This window comes from Telopea speciosissima, chromosome 8 (genome assembly GCF_018873765.1).
Source record: "Telopea speciosissima isolate NSW1024214 ecotype Mountain lineage chromosome 8, Tspe_v1, whole genome shotgun sequence".
Lineage (NCBI taxonomy): Eukaryota > Viridiplantae > Streptophyta > Magnoliopsida > Proteales > Proteaceae > Telopea > Telopea speciosissima.
In genome coordinates, this window is record NC_057923.1 from 9,642,435 (window position 1) to 9,644,185 (window position 1,751).

At 37.0% G+C, this 1,751-nt stretch overlaps 1 protein-coding gene across 1 annotated transcript; it reads left to right on the forward strand.

Annotated features, from left to right (window-relative positions):
- Nucleotides 1–572: 572 nt before the first annotated feature.
- Nucleotides 573–1,751, forward strand: LOC122672790 (two-component response regulator ARR5-like). The gene is made up of 4 exons (XM_043870285.1): nucleotides 573–740; nucleotides 861–937; nucleotides 1,034–1,111; nucleotides 1,227–1,751. Exons 1-4 carry the CDS (start codon nucleotides 578–580, stop codon nucleotides 1,599–1,601), a joined length of 693 nt encoding a protein of 230 aa, XP_043726220.1. The 5' UTR covers nucleotides 573–577; the 3' UTR covers nucleotides 1,602–1,751.

Here is a 1,751-nt window from a genome sequence, read left to right on the forward strand (position 1 = left end):
TCTAACCTGTATTCAATTATTTGTGTAGTTGGTACTGTCCATTTTAAAGGCTCATTCATATCTTTGACTTCTTATATTATAAGTAGATGGAGCCTATTTCTACAAAAAATACAACCATGGCATGGGTGGTAACAGAAATACATAAAAGATATGATAAAGGGTTGTTTTCATAAATAATAGAAAGAGTGAAGGTTTTCACTTTTCACAAAGAGCCCCCAAATTATTATTTACTGTGGGTGACTAGTGAAAACGACTTTTGGAGAAGACGAGAGAGAGAGAGAGTTTTGGGTGGATTTGCAGATCGCATGAAAGGGGATTTCAGAATCTCTCATTGCTTAAAAAATTAGATTTCCCGATTTCAGAGAGACAGATAGAGAAAGAGAGAAAGGAAGAGAGAGGCAACGAAAGACATCACATTGTATAAAAGGAAGGCCAGGGAAGAGAGTTTCCTTCGTCCTTTATCTTTTATTTACTTTCTGTTGTTCATCCTCCTCTGCTTCCACTTGCAAAAAGAAAAAAGAAGATCAGACAACGGATCAGGTCATTAAACTTTGTTTCAGAAACGACTTTGGTTGCAATGGCAAGCAGCGATGTGCTTCCACAGATTACTGTACCGGAGATGAATGAGTTCTTTGATCCTTCGTCACCGGATTCTCAAGAACTACATGTCCTTGCCGTTGACGATAGTCTCGTCGATCGTAAAGTAATCGAACGGTTGCTCAAGATCTCCTCTTGTAAAGGTCAGTTTCCGATTCTTATTATTCAAATTAGACTCCTCTTTCTCTCTGTCTCTCTCATTTTTTGTTTCTTCAACATCTTCATTTGTTGTTCTCTGAACCAATGTGGTGGAATTTCTTCAGTGACGGCTGTAGATAGTGGAACCAGAGCTCTTCAATTTCTTGGATTGGATGGGGAGAAGAGTTCCGAGGGATTCAATGTAAGCGAAGTTTGTTTGATTTTTTTTTTTTTTTTTAAAGTTCTGGTTTTGATTGATTTATAGATTTTCTTACGTCTTCGATAACTTGTTTTTCAGGATTTGAAGGTCAATATGATAATAACGGATTACTGTATGCCTGGAATGAACGGATATGAGTTGCTGAAGAAAATCAAGGTTCGATTTTTCTCTAAAAATATCCTTTTATATTTCTGATCTCTAAGACTTCCACATAAGAGAGATGCAAAAATTATTTCGTTTCTGATTTCATTTTGATTTATTTTCCAAACAGGAATCTTCGACTTTCAGAGAAATTCCAGTGGTGATTATGTCGTCGGAAAACGTCTTGCCTCGAATCGATAGGTGTTTGGAAGAAGGAGCAGAGGAATTTATTGTGAAACCTGTAAAGCTTTCTGACGTGAAACGATTAAAAAATTATCTAACGAGAGTTGGTGGTGGAGGTGAAACCGATGCAAAATGGATCCAACAAAGTCACAAGAGAAAGTTACAAGATGCCACTACCACAGATCTATCATCATTATCATCGTCTCCTTCATCTTCACCGTCATCTTCGCCGACCTCCATGTCGACGACATCACCACCATTACCGTCGTCGCCGGAATCTCCTTCAAGACGACTTAGAATTAACCCCGATTGTGAATCATGACTCTTAGCCTGCAACTTTTCATATTTTACTCAAATTTTTTCGTTACTTGGAGAAGAATTTTATTATCTTCTCTTTTTTTTTTTTTTTTTTTTTGTGTGGATTAGACTTTTGTTGGTGTACATCACAAGATAATTGATACTGATTTACTAC